Source organism: Sorex araneus, chromosome 3 (assembly GCF_027595985.1).
Source record: "Sorex araneus isolate mSorAra2 chromosome 3, mSorAra2.pri, whole genome shotgun sequence".
In the NCBI taxonomy this organism is placed as follows: Eukaryota; Metazoa; Chordata; class Mammalia; order Eulipotyphla; family Soricidae; genus Sorex; species Sorex araneus.
In genome coordinates, this window is record NC_073304.1 from 87,623,095 (window position 1) to 87,636,596 (window position 13,502).

Consider the following 13,502-nt stretch of genomic DNA (forward strand, 5'->3'; position numbering starts at 1 on the left):
TGGTTCTGCCCATCTGAGTGGTATTTAGTGCACAGCAACCAGAAAAGAAATTGCAAGTACCATAATTTGCAACTATTGCAACTTAAAAATTGCAAAGGATCAGCAATTGCTCATAAAATCTTGACTCGTATGAAAAAAGAATCTTGGGTCTTTAGTTTGTTCTAATTTCTTTGAATGTTATGTAAAACAGGTATATAAGAATGAATTATAATATAGCATCTAGTGACATGAAAGTTTTTTTTTTCTTCACCTAGGCCTCTGTGGATAGAGTTCCCTGATGAATTAGAAACTTTTGGTGTGGAAGATGAATATATGCTGGGTGAGCATTTCTTGATTAATTATGGTTATAATAAATGCTGAATTCTTTCATTGTATTTTCTAGTAAAGAATTCTAAAAGTAATTCCTAGTCACAAGAAAGTAAAAATAGTAAAAATTCTGTCATTAGATTTTTAGATTTTATATTGTATTTTTACGTAATTTTTGTATTATAGCTCTAATCTGTTGTCATGAAGCATTTTTCATAATATTGTCTGTCAACTTCAAATTCAGTAAGTTAAGTTAATTTGAATAAATACCTAATTAAGCATTATGTATTACCCTGGGCCACTTCTCGGCTTTTGATATTACTCTAGGAAGGGGAAGCAGGGGGGAAAAATCATACCAGCTGGTTGAGTAAAGACTAAAAGACTTTATTTCTTTGCAAAGTAGAAGTGTGGAGGGGTGTAGGATAACATAGCCTCAGGTAGTTTAGGTTTATTGGGTTACTCCTGTTACAGTGCTCCTATTCCTCTTTGTTTATTTGTAGCTTCTTTCTTAGTGTTCTGTTGACTTGTAAATAATGTTTTTCTCTTCTTCTTGAGTCCTTTGCATAGTTTATTCAGAGCAAGTCCTTTTTGTATGGACACAGGAAGACTTAACAAATGTTGTGCTTTTGTAACCTGGAGTCATTTGACTCTACGTGATATTTTCCTCCAGGGCATCTGTTCTCTTGACCTAAGCCTCAGCTGCCCTAACTTCCTAGCACCCCCAAAAGCAGGGTCCCCACGAGGGACAAGACGGACCCAGGGCAAGCGGTGAGTTGTGTGCTACCCTGGCATCGAGATGGGCCTGGCCAAAATGCCTAATGCTTAACTATAAGTTAAGAGCTTGATCATGGACAAATGTTGTCATGATCCAAACAGTGATAACTAGATTTGGACCCTCCTAGGGTGAGGAATGATTAATCTGGCCTGAGTGCTGTGGTCTGAGCCTGTGGCAAGATGTTGCCAGGAGAGCTGCCTTGCAAGCCTCAATGTATCTCTTGCTATGTCTATCCAAAAATAACTAGTATTAAGATGTTAATAAGTGTTTGGACTGAGGAAAGGAAAAAAACCTTAAGAGTCAGGAAGGGCTTTGGAATGCCCTGCCCTCAGGAAGGGCTTTCTTATGTTGATTTTGCTACCTGGCTGGGTGTAGCCTAGAGGGCAAGGTGGGAGAGACAAGTATGGGGAGAGATGAGAGAAGCGAGAGAGGCTGCAGTAGATCCAGAGAGAGGCTGGAGCTGGGAGTGTGGGAGATGAGAAAGATGGAAGATTGAATAAACGGTAACTAATCAGCAACTAGCTTGGTCCTCGTTCTTCCTTCGCCAGTCCTTGGCCACCGGCCATCCCAATCCAGTCCACACACTGCGGTTCCAGAGCACCGAACGCAGGTGGTGAGACAGAGCCGCCCGGAGAGTCCGCGAGTACACTCGCCCTTCGGCGAGCTTTAGCTTTTTACAGAGGGGTGGCCTCTTTTATAACATGGAGTAACCACCAAATTCATACATTAAAATTTATAATTTGGAGAAAGGGCTAGGTTAAAAAAAATTGCTCTAAAGATGAATACTGTTTTTAAGTCATGGAAACCCCAAAATAAAAATACTAACTCTGTAGGTTTCGACTCATATTTAGACCTTAATATAAACAGTACCATCTTTGGAGAAATCTTTTCTAACCAAAATTGCTTCTTCATACCTAATTCCACATGCCTCACTCAGACATTTCTATGATGTAACTTTCATTCTATTTTCCACTTTTGCTTTTTTGGTATTTATCTCTAATCAGTTTGTCTTCTTTCTTTAATATGCCTTGACTGATTATAAAATCATGAGGACAAGGACTATATCTTGTGTAGGATAACATTGGTTGGTCCTTTCGCCTCAGCCCTTTCTCCCTTGCCACAAGAAGTGTAGGCTTATTGAGTTACACCCATCACAGTGCTCCTGGACACTCTCGTTCCTCTGTGTTTATCTTTAACTTCTCTGTGCTCTGCTTCCCCTATCTGTAATCACTTATATCCCTAATTAGACCCTGTGACTTGTAAGGTCAGATTCTTCTAAGGACTCTGGATTTTGTATTTGTAAGTGAAATATTGCTTTTCTCTTTCCTTTATGTCCTTTGCATATTTTACTTTAAAGCAATGTCCTTTTTATATAGAAACAGGAAGATAATTAACTCTAAGCTTTTGTAACTTGGGAATTAATTGACTCCAAATAATATTTACTTGGGGCTGGAGTGATAGCACAGCAGTTAGGGCGTTTGCATGTGGCTGATCCGGGTTCAATTCCCAGCATTCCATATGGTCCCCGAGTACTGCCAGGGATAATTTCTGAGTGAGTGAGCCAGGAGTAACCCCTGTGCTTTGCCAGATGTGACCCAAAAAACAAACAAACAAAAAAATTTACTCCTGGGCATCTGTCGTACTTACTCGACTTAATCTGTCATATTTACTCAGTTGCCCTTTGTTCCTAGGACCCCAAAAAGAGGGTCCGGATGAAGGGACTTGGATGGACCCAGGGAAAGCTGTGAGCTACTCTGGTATCAAAATGGGGCAGGCCAAGTGCCATAAAACTTATAAGTTAAGAGTATGGTCATGGACAAATTCTGTCATGACCCAAAGAGAAGTAATCACACAAGGATGCTGCTGGGGTTACAATACTCTGGCCTGAGGACTGTAGTCTGGGATCTATAGCAAGATGTTCCCAGGAGAGTGGCTGAGTAATATAAAATATAAGAGTAATGTATAGAGTATATAAGAGTAATATATCTCTTACTGTGTCTATACAAAATGACTGGAAAGATCATTAAAAAGTAAGTTTAAGATGACCATTTAAATGAATATGAACTAAGGAAAGACGAAATATGCCCTTAGATGAAAGTCTGCCCTTGAGCACTTGTTTGCTTTATCATAGTATATCTCTGGAAAATCATTGGTTTGACTCATTATTCTTAAAACCTTTATGAAGTTCACAGTTTTGGGTCAGAGAAATAGTACAGGAGTTGGGGTGCTTGCCTTACATGCAGTCAATCCTGGTTTGTTCCCTGGTATTGCATATGGTTCCCCAGGTACTACCAGCAGTGACTCCTGAGCATGGAGAGCCAAGTAGGTGTTGCCCTAAAACTTCTCCCTCCCATTTTGGGATAAATTTTAGAAATTTTTGTTAAAATAAGGTCACAGGATATAGAGATAGTACAGCATGTAAGGTGCTTGCCTTGCATGTGAATAATTCAAGTTTGATGCTTGGAACCTCAGGTCCTTCAAGTCAACCAGGATGATTCCTGACCACAGAGTCAGAAATAAGCCTTGAACATTACCAAGTATGTCCCTAAAACCAAAAAATGAAGAAGGAGGAGGAGCGGGGGGGAAAGAAGGAGGAAGGAAAAGGGAAAAGAGAAAAGAGAAGGTTTCCCAAACATCACTCAGAGTAACCTCTGAGACTGAGCTGGGGAATGCCCAACCTATTAATGGGTGGTCCAAAATCAAAACAAAACAAAAAACAGTTCTTGGTCTTTAAAACCATGAAAATAGGGGCTGGAGCAATAGCACACTGGGTAGGGCATTTGCCTTGCACACTAACCGGCTGACCAGGCTCGATTCCCAGCATGCTATATGGTTCCCCGGTACTGCCAGAAGTAATTCCTGAATGCAGAGCCAGGTGGAACCCCTGAGTATTGCTGGGTGTGACCCAAAAAGCAATAAATAAATAAATAAATAAACAAATAAATAAAAATAAAACCCCATAAAAACAAAAGTAACAGTTAAGCTTAGCACACAGTCAGAACACTTAGCAAAGAAGGTGACCCTGTTGTGAGGTGAATAGATTTGTGTGCTCTTTAGACTAGGAGTTCAAGCAAATAATATTACTACATTTATAAGATGAATTTCTGTATGTTAGTACACTTTAAATTATATTCTGTTTAATTATGTGTTTTGAGAAAAGAATCTTTAATTTTTTTATGAAAGACTATTTTATTTAATGGACTATCCAGTTGGTGGGCATTCTAAATACCAACATGTAGTTATATATACATATTTTAAGTCCCATAATGACTATTTAGCTAGCCTCCTTTATACTAGGCTTTAGAGTCCTCATGCTGTTGAAATATAAAAATGAGAGAGATGTCTCAGTTGAGAAAATGCTTCAATAAATTAATAAACCACAAAGCATACAACTGAACAGAAAGGTTTTTCTTGTTTATCTTATTTTATTTGCTGAGCCACTGGTCAGTTGTGCTGTTAGTGCACGTTGATTTCTTTTCTTTGTTGGCTTGCTTTTTGTAGGGTGTTTTTGGGGGGTGGGGTGGGGTGAGTAGTAGAGGTTTGGGCTACATCTAGCAGTGCTCAGGAGCTATTCCTGGCTCTTTGCATAGAAATTATCCTTCCTGGTGCTCAGGGTCCAGCTATGAACCAAGTGTTTTGGGTCACATCTGGTGATACCTGGGCCGGTTGAATCTAACAGTTAACATCTTGCTATATTTATTTTATCCCATCTCACATACTTTTTTCACCATTCAACTATTTGGAAACTTTTTACAGACAACTACTATTACAGGCAACCCTAAAATTTCTGAGATGTTGCAGAAGGCTTTTACACGTAGCCCATCCTTTGTCACTATATATGGTTTCCTATGCTTCACTAGAAGTAATCTCTGAGCACTGCTGGGTGTGACCTAATCTCCTGCACCTCCCCTCAAAAAAACAAAAAAATGGGGGTGGAGCAATAGTACACAGGTGTAAAAAATCACAAGAGCGGCACGCGGGAGGGGGAGACAAGAGATGAAGCAATGGTGTCGTTCTGTTGTCCTCGGGCACTCGGGGCAGCTCTCTCTTGCACACGCTGCTCACGTTTGGTGTTCTTGAGCTGGATTGGGATGGCTCCTTCTTGTGCTCTGCTTCTGTGTGTGCTGCTGTGCTCTCTTCTGTCTGTCTCTCTGTCTCTACCTCTGTAGTCTCTCCTCTGGTCTCTTCCGACCTCTCTCATTCTCTGCTTCTGTTTATTCTCTGTTCTTCTTGGGTGTCCTCTCGTGTGTCTCCTCCTCTGTCTCTTCTGTCTTCTTCTTCTGCCTCTGTTGTCTCCTTTGTTTCTGTGTCTTCCCGTGTGTCTTCTGTGTCTTCTCTTGTGTCGTCCTCTTCTTCTGTCTCTCCTGTCTTCTTCTTCTGTCACCCCTGTCTTCTTCTGTCTCTCGTCAGTGCCCCCACTGTGTTAGTTTATATAGCAAATTACACAGGGCAGTAGCACAAAGGTGGGTTTAACATTAACAAATCAACAAAGAAGGGTAAGACCATTTCTTGAGGAGATTAACAAAATCTCATCTAAGGAAATCTCATCTAAGGAGATCCGCTCAAGGGTGGGGTCCAAACAAGGGTGTGTCAGGGTGTGAGATAGTAATCTGCTTAAATAGTTACAGTAAATCTACTTCTAATATTTCTAGCAATGTCATTCTGTATGAGCACAGTAAGATATATATCAGACTTAAAGTTTGGTTCTTCCTGAGGATATTCACTATATATTCCAGACCACAGTCCTCAGGCCAGTTTGGTCTTCCTAACCCCAGCAGGGTCCTAGTCTCGTCGTTACTTTTGGATCATGACAGCATTTGTCTATGACCATGCTCTCAACTTATAATTGAATATTGTGGCACTTTGGCCTGGCCCATTTTGATGCCAGGGTAGCTCACAGCTTGCCGTGGGTCCATTCCGTGGGAACCTGCTTTTGGGGTATTAGGAACTAAGGGCAACTAAGGGCAACTGAGTTGAGAAAGCAGATGCCCAGGAGTAAATATTTGGAGTCAATCAGCTCCCAAGTTACAAAGCATATTAACTGTCTTCAGAAAGGCCATTGCTCTAAAGTAAACTAAGTTCCCTACGGCAAGGCTAAAAGGACAAACCCCATGTTATCCTACACACAGGTACTTGTAAGTGGCCGACATTGGTCTCCAAACATGGTGGTGATGAAGATTTATCCTTGAGCAAAAAGAACCACAAGTAAACACTCAGTACCACTGGGTGTGCTCCCACTCTCCCCAACCCCCCAAAAATAGAGTTCTGCAAAACATGGTATCATAATTACAAATTATTTCCTGCAAAACATGTATCAAAATCATAGATTAGCGTTACAAATTGGTAACTTCTGTTACCAATAAAATCCAGTCTATATTTATATTTTCCCATTGACTTAATATCTTTTTTTTTAATTTTTTAAATTTTATTGAATAACCGTGAGATAGTTACAAGCTTTCATGTTGGGCTTACAATCTCACAATGATCAAACACCCATCCCTCCACCAGTGCACATTCCCTACCACCAATATCCCGGGTATACCCCCCCTTTTCCACCATCCCCCTGCCTCTATGGCAGATAATATTCCCCATATTCTCTACTTTTGGGCATTATAGCTTGCAACATAGACACTGAGAAGTCATCATGTTTGGTCCATTATCTACTTTTGGCATGCATCTCCCATCCCAACTGGTTCCTCCAGCCATCATTTTCTTAGTGATCCCTTCTCTATTCCATCTGCCTTCTCCCCTTCACTCATGAAGCAGTCTTCCAGCTATGGGGCAATCCCCCTGGCCCTTGTATCTACTGTCCTTGTGTGTCAGCCTCATGTGATGCTACCCTACACTCTATAAATGAGTGCAGCCCCTCCATGTCTGTCCCTCTATTTCTGACTCATTTCACTTAGTATGATATTCTCCATGCTTATCCATTTATAAGCAAATTTCATGACTTCATCTCTCCTAACAGCTGCATAGTATTCCATTGTGTAGATGTACCAAAGTTTCTTTAACCAGTCATCTGTTTCAGGGCACTCGGGTTGTTTCCATATTTTGGCTATTGTGAACAGTGCTGCAATGAATATGTAGGTACAGATGTCATTTCTACTGTGCTCTTTTGCATCCTTGGGATATATTTCCAGAATTGGTATTGCGGGGTTATATGGAAGCTACTTAATATTTTTTTTTAAGTTTTTATTTTATTGAATCACCGTGAAAAAAAACCCAAAGCTTTCAGGTTTAAGTCTCACTCATATAATGATTAAACCCCCATCCCTTCACCAGTGCACATGTTCCACCACCAAGAACCCCAATGTACCCCCCTTCCACCCACCCCCCACCTAAGAAGCTAATGATCTTCACTTTATTTTCTCTATACTTTGAATACATTAAATATTTCAATAGAGAACTCACTATTATTGTTTGGAATTTTCCCCCAACAATCAGGCCTGGTGAAAAGGCATCATCTAATAATTTCTTTTCATTGCTGAGCATGAAGAGTCTATGAGCTGTCGCGGCCGCGTGGTTTTGGATTTCTGATATTTTAGCTCAGTTCACAGTCTAGATGCATTTCTGTAAGAAGCTGCTCTGGGTGCCAAAATGGGTTAGAAGACCTCTCGGGTCATAGTCTTTAGGAGCAGAGGGTCTGTTTCTCACGCTGCAGCTCTGGATCTACTTAATATCTTTTATACTTTCTCTTTCCCCCTATAGAAATTCAGTTACGTTTCTGAATTTATAATTGATTATTGTAGGTCTTTAACCTTAATCTAAAATAGTTCTCTCATCTTTTTTTTTTTTTTATTGAATCACCATGTGGAAAATTACAATGCTTTCAGGCTTAAGTCTTAGTCATACAATGCTGAAAAAAACCATCCCTTCACCAGTGCCCATATCCCACCACCGAAGACAAAAAAAAAAAAAAACAACACAGTACACCTCCCATCCCGCCCACCCCCGCACCCCCGCCTTGTAACTGATAAATTTCACTTTACTTTCTATTTACTTTGGTTACATTCAATATTTCAACACAAACCTCACCATTATTATTAGGAGCACCCCACTAGAGTCAGACCTGTTGTGAAGAGAAATGAGGTCCAAGCGGTTTTGTATTTCTGTACTGTAACAGCTAAGTCCAGGGAGATTTCTTCCGGATATTTGATCATTGCAAGCTTGTAAACCCCGTCTGTGGTCGTCATAATATGGCGGTCCCCATGCCCTTCATCCCCGGGAAGGGACAGGTGAGCGAGAGAAATACCTTTCCCCTCCTGGGCAGGCATGGGGTCGCGGCTTAGTTCTCTGGCTGGAGACAATCTGCAAGTAGCTGCCCACGTTGAAGTTGGTTCAGCTGGGTCTGGATTCACGCTTGTGCAGCTGCGGAGGAGCTGCACACGAGTGCGGCCTCCGGGGTCACATCTTGGCAGCCTCTCATCGTTTTTTGCCCCTGCCTTTCTTTGGCATTTTGAAGAAAATTTTTTGAATGTCTTTTTATTTTTATTTCTCATAAGGTTGAAAGTTGAAACTCTACCAAGAGTTTCCTGCCCGCTTGGGAGAGCCTGAAAAGCTCCCATGGCGTATTCATATGCCAAAACCAGTAACAATGATGGGTCTCATTCCCCTGACCCTGAAAAAAGCCTCCAATGTGGCACCATTGGGAAGGACGAGTAAAGAGAGGCTTCTAAAATCTCAGGGCTAGGACAAATGGAGATGTTGCTGAGGCCGCTTGAGAAAATTGACGATCAACGGAATGATGATGTTGATGATGATGATGATGATGATTTTTATAAACTTTTTATGTTAATTTATTACATTCAATATTTCAACACCAATCCCACCACCAATATACCTTATTACTACCTTTATTTTCAATTTTCTCAACCACCACCCAAGCCTGCCCCAATAGCAGGCCCTAACTATTTTGTTTTGCTTGTTATGAATAATTCACTTCAAGTGATCAAAAAAGATTTTATCAGAAGAAACTGTGTGAAGATTGTTGTAACTCATCCTGGAGCAATTAAGCTCTTGTATAAGAGATTACTAATATGTTGTTACAGGTTAAGCCTTGTGTATTACTTTTTTTTTTCTTTTTGGGTCACACCCAGCGATGCACAGGGGTTACTCCTGGCTCTTCACTCAGGAATTACTCCTGGCAGGGCTCAGGGGACCATATGGGATGCTGGGATTTGAACCCGGGTCGGCTGCATGCAAGGCAAATGTCTTACCCACTGTGCTATTGCTCCAGCCTGTGTTACTATTTTCTTAAGCAAGATTGGTTGCCTTCTTGTTTACATCCTGTCCATGTGGTATGCTACTCCTGTATATCAGTGGGGTAGAGTATGAGATGTCACTCCAGGAATTCTAAAATTTTAAATGGGGTGATACTGCTGGAGTTAAATTTTTAACTAGATGGTGACTTTGGGGTCAGAAATCAAGAAAGGATGTTCTCAGACCACTAATAGTGGTTTTCAACTTTATTTCTTCTCCATTGTTCAGGAAGTGCTCTATTGGTTCATCCGGTCACAGAACCAAAAGCCACCATGGTTGATGTGCTTCTGCCAGGATCAGATGAGGTAAATACAAAGGACAAACAGCCAGATATTTTTTAGGTCTCATCCCTTCATTATAATGAACTGGCCCTTATTGATAAACATATTTCTTCATTATGTGAAAACAGCTCAAATGACTATAGCAACTAAAGAGTCTTATAACTCACAACCTCTATTCTCAGAGGTCAAGAAACTTCATGGTTGGTCAGAGAGGGCTGGTGAATAGGTGATGACACCAAAAAGAATAAAAATGGGTCTTTATCTTCACACTGCGACCTATGACTGAGTCTTTATAAACACATTAAGTCTTGAGGTTGGAAGAAATCTTCAGTCTACCATGAGCTATCAAGCACAGGGACAGGTGGGGGTGTGTGGAGGGAAGTATAGAGCGACTTTGCAATTTATTTCTGAATTTATCTGAGTTCTGAGGTTTTTGTACCAAAAAGGTTTTGTATTAACTGGAAAGGATTAAAAATAATAACAAAATGACTTCCCTATGTGCTCCTCCAGTCTTTCTCTCTGCTTAAATTAATCATTACCATTGATTATTGTCACAGTATCCTAGACCTACTGAAACCCAGAGCACTGAACTCAGGTAGGGATGGGGAGACACGGGAATTACCCATTTCAATTTCAGTATCACACACACAAAACAATTTATCTTGCTTGAAATCCAAAATAAAGGTGTCACAGGTTCCTTCTGGAAGCTGTGAAGGAGATTAGCCATGCTGTCCCCCAACCCTGGGTGTACATCAGTTTAGAGACACCTGTTTCATCTCTGCTTCTCACTTTACAGGCTTTACCCTGTGTGTCTGTGTCTCCTTTTCTGTCTCTTTTTGAAAGTCATTTGTGAGGAAATTCAGGGCTCACCTTGATAATCCAGATATTTTCCTTAAATGTGGTCTTTAATTTAGTCATAGATGTTACCATAGAAGAAAATATTTACTCCTTCTAGGCATTAGGAAGTGAATAAATATATATATATATTCATTATATATACATATATATGTATATGGACTTGAGCGATAGCACAGCGGGTAGGATGTTTGCCTTACATGCGGCAGACCTGGGCTCAATTCTTCCATCCCTCTCAGAGAGCTCGGCAAGCTACCAAGAGTATCCCGCCCACACGGCAGAGCCTGGCAAGCTAGCCATGGCATATTTGATATGCCAAAAACAGTAACAACAAGTCTCACAATGGAGATGTTACTGGTGCCCGCTCGAGCAAATCAATGAACAATGGGCCGAGAGTGCTACAGTGTAGTGCTACATGTATGTATATACAGGTGTGTATATATACATATATTCATATATTCATTCATATATATAAAATGTATATCTATGAATACATATTATTTTGAGAGGTCATGTTAATCCAATTCACTTCTCATTACTGATATAAAAATACCAGACACTGCCTCAGAATATTCATGTTATATTCCTTCTTCGAAAACAATTTTCAAAGAAAATTATTTCTTCAAAAATTAGTAGTTCTGAACATAAAGGTTCCCCTGCCAAGTAAAAGCCTGAGGAAAAGGTCGAATTTAATGTCAGCTGAATAAAGTGACCTGCCAAGCATTTCTACTGGGAAATTTAAGTTGGTTCTAACAAAGCAAGTTTCCATTAAGAGAAACTGGCTCACTTTTGAACCTAGCCACACATTTGCTGATGACCTAGCATTGCAAGCACATTGCTGTGACCACAATACACTCTTTCAACAGTTTCCTATAGTATGTTGTGCTGGTCTCTCCGGCTACATCTTCATAGACCCTGAGTCAAAAGACCACTCTGTTTCTTGCTGCCCCTTTACCCTGATGATTAGCTAATGCCACATCTCACTGTGTGAGGGTGCCATCTGAGTCCCTTTCTCTCAGTCTTTGCCCATTCCCACTCTCTCTTTTACAATCTTTATCATGTATCCTTCTCAGTGTGGACTGTTATCACCCATTTGACATGACAGAGCACCTCACTGATCCTGGTTCTCTCTAGTTCTCTTCATCCCCCTTTTACTCCCTCTATAGCATTTGCAACCTTCTAACATTCCTTTTTTACTTTTTTTCCTTTTTTAAAATTTATTTTTATTAATGAATCACCATGGGGGTACAGGTACAGGTTTACGTATTCTCGTGCTTGTGTTTCAGTCATATACAGCTTAGAGTATCTATCCCTCCACCAGTGCCTGTCCTCCGCTGATGACCCCATCATCCCTCCCTCCCACTCCCACTCCCACCCCATTCCCCCTCCCCACCCTGCCTCTTTGGCAGGGAATTCCCTTCTGTTCCCTCTCTCCCTTTGGGAATTGTGGTTAGCAGTGGAGGTCTTGGATGGCCAATGTGTTCGGTCTATAATCTGCTCTGAGCACGCCTCTCCCATCCTGAGCGGGTCCTCCCACCACATTTTTGCTTGGTATTCCCTTCTCTGTCTGAGCTGCCCTTTCCCTCAGCATGTGAGGCTGGTTTTCAAGCCATGGAGCAAATCTGGTACTTATTTCTGTTATTCTTGGGTGTTAGTGCTCCATTCTATTGTTATATTCCGCAGATGAGTGCAATTCTTCTATGTCTGTCTCTCTCTTTCTGACTCATTTCACTTAGCATGATACTTTCCATGTTGATCCACTTGTATGCAAAGTTCATGACTTCATCTTTTCTGACAGCTGCATAGTATTCCATTGTGTAGATGTACCAAAGTTTCTTTAGCCAGTCATCTGTTCTTGGGCATTTGGGTTTTTTCCATATTTTGTCTATCGTAAACAGTGCTGCGATGAACATACATGTGCAGATGTCATTTCGACTATATCTTTTTGCCTCTCCGGGATATATTCCCAGAAGTAGTATTGCTGGGTCAAATGCGAGCTCGATTTCTAATTTTTTGAGGAGCGACCATATTGTTTTCCAGAAGGGTTGAACCAGTCGGCATTCCCACCAGCAGTGTAGGAGGGTCCCTTTCTCCCCACATCCACGCCAACAGCGGTTGCTTTTATTCTTTTGGATGTGTGCCAGTCTCTGTGGTGTTAGGTGGTATCTCATAGTTGTTTTGATCTGCATCTCCCTGATGATTAGTGATGATGAGCATCTTTTCATGTGCCTTTTGGCCAGACTCTTCAAGACCCCTACCCCCACTTTGTCACCGCTGCCAGTCATCTTCGGCACCGCCCTAATTCATCCCTTCTGCCCAGGTAACCGGGAACGCCCTCTTGGACCCCAGACCCTGGGAGAAACAGCCCCCAAGTTGGCACGCTGCCCGCTCAAGCTCTTGAAGACCCCTACCCCCACTTTGCCGCCGCTGCCACTCATCTTCAGCGCCGCCCTAATTCACCCCTCCTTTTTCACTTATATATTTTGTCTGCTATTTATTACTCCCATCAGCCTTTCTTTAGGGAAATGATTTTTATCTGTTATGCTTACTACTGTGTCCCTAGCACCTCGTTGGATCACTTATAATTGGCCTCTAAGTAAGTACTATCTAATTAAAGAACTTGGTAGCTGAGCTCTAGGTCTGTTTTACATCATATTAAAAGTTATATCCAGTCAAAAAAACCCGAGTGCCCTAGAACAGATGACTGGTTGAAGAAACTCTGGTACATCTATACAATGGAATACTATGCAGCTGTTAGAAAAAATGAGGTCATGACGTTTGCATATAAGTGGATCAACATGGAAAGTATCATGCTAAGTGAAATGAGTCAGAAAGAGAGAGACAGACATAGAAAGATTGCACTCATCTGTGGAATATAGAATAATAGACTATAAGACTAACGCCCAAGAATAGTAGAAATAAGTACCAGGAGGTTGTCTCCATGGCTTGGAGGCTGGTCTCTCATTCTGGGTAACTCAGGGAAGGGACCACCAAGTAAAATGTGGTTGGAGGTCATGTGGGGGAAG

At 41.2% G+C, this 13,502-nt stretch overlaps 1 protein-coding gene across 2 annotated transcripts in view; it reads left to right on the plus strand.

Annotated features, from left to right (window-relative positions):
- GANC (glucosidase alpha, neutral C) overlaps positions 1-13,502 on the plus strand; it is a 75,069-nt gene that overhangs the window by 48,118 nt on the left and 13,449 nt on the right. Inside the window, exons 18-19 of one of the 2 annotated variants that reach the window (XM_055131269.1) lie at positions 255-319; positions 9,569-9,645. In XM_055131269.1, coding sequence (XP_054987244.1) covers positions 255-319; positions 9,569-9,645 — 142 coding nt within the window. The remainder of the gene's footprint in view (positions 1-254; positions 320-9,568; positions 9,646-13,502) is intronic. The other variant, XR_008629198.1, reaches the window with a different exon arrangement.